Source organism: Cynocephalus volans, chromosome 3 (genome assembly GCF_027409185.1).
Source record: "Cynocephalus volans isolate mCynVol1 chromosome 3, mCynVol1.pri, whole genome shotgun sequence".
Classification (NCBI taxonomy): domain Eukaryota; kingdom Metazoa; phylum Chordata; class Mammalia; order Dermoptera; family Cynocephalidae; genus Cynocephalus; species Cynocephalus volans.
Window position 1 is genome coordinate 185,961,595 of NC_084462.1, and position 1,239 is coordinate 185,962,833.

Here is a 1,239-nt window from a genome sequence, read left to right on the forward strand (position 1 = left end):
TTTCAGAGGTCAAAGAGTGTGAGCTTAGAACACACAGCCAATGGGCCTTTTTTTTTTTTATTTTATTTAAATTATTTCCAGTCAAGAATGATGAGAATCTTCCAGAAGATCTGCTTGTCATGAATGAAACATGAGTCATAGAAATTCGGTGAAGGAAAAGACCTTAGTGACTGCTCAAATCTCATTTTCAAAAAACATCGTCAGTTTCTCCGTCGTTAACCAAGAGAGGATGTGAGGAGTTCAAAACACAAAGAAAAAGGCATGAAGTGTCTCAGGAGACACCTCCGACCTTGGAGAGGACACGAAACCGTTGATGTCTTCAGGAAACACCTCAGTGTCCTCTGCACCTGCCACTGGCACGAGGCCCCTGAGCTCAGTGTGTCCTGAGCGCCCCCTGGTGGTCCCGTGTGTCCCTGCAGTAGGTTCTTGTCTGGGCTCCCACTGACGTCCCCTCACTGTGTCTCTCGCACAGTAATACGTGGCCGTGTCCTCAGTTCTCGCATTTTCAGTTTGCAGATACAGTGTGTTCTTGGCGTTTTCCCTGGAGATGGTGAATCGGCCCTTCACGGAGTCTGCGTAGTATGTGCTACCACCAATCCAGCTAATGGCTGAGACCCACTCCAGCCCCTTCCCTGGAGCCTGGCGGACCCAGCTCATGCCATAGTCATCAAAGGTGAATCCAGAGGCGACACAGGTGAGTCTCAGAGACCCCCCAGGCTTCACCAAGCCTCCCCCGGACTCCACCAGCTGCACCTCACACTGGACACCTGCAAACACAGAGACACCCTGGTCAAAAAACTCTCACACGAATCCACTATTTCTCCCATCCATAACCACAGACATTCTCAATGTCTCTATTTCGTCTTAATATGACCTTTTAATATAGCAAGAAGGAAAACGCAGCTCAGTCCAAACTCCATGGTGACTCGTCTGTGTTCAGTCCTGATCACCGTGTTGGAGCACCTGGGAATCTGGGGCTGGTTCTTGTCTCCCAGAGCTGCAGGGTCAGGGCTGGGCTGCTTTACATCAGCAGAGGGAGGCCCTATTTGCATGTCCTCTTGCTACATAGCAGGCTCTGTGGTGGGAGCCTATGAAGAGGGCAGAGTCCAGAGCAGATGTGAGGGCTCCAGGGGAGTTTGGTGGCAATAACTATATTTGTGACAATATGTTTTTTATTATACGATTATAACTTGATAGATACTTATAATTCATCTTACATTGTTTTTGCACAGAAACACA

The 1,239-nt window shown here is 48.5% G+C and overlaps 1 gene segment (V, D, J or C); it reads right to left on the reverse strand.

Moving 5' to 3' along the window:
- Window positions 1-240: 240 nt before the first annotated feature.
- On the reverse strand, window positions 241-959 carry LOC134372849 (immunoglobulin heavy variable 3-23-like). The segment is given in 2 exon segments: window positions 241-767; window positions 875-959. Coding segments are annotated over 2 exon segments (573 nt in total).
- Between the last annotated feature and the right edge of the window lie 280 nt (window positions 960-1,239).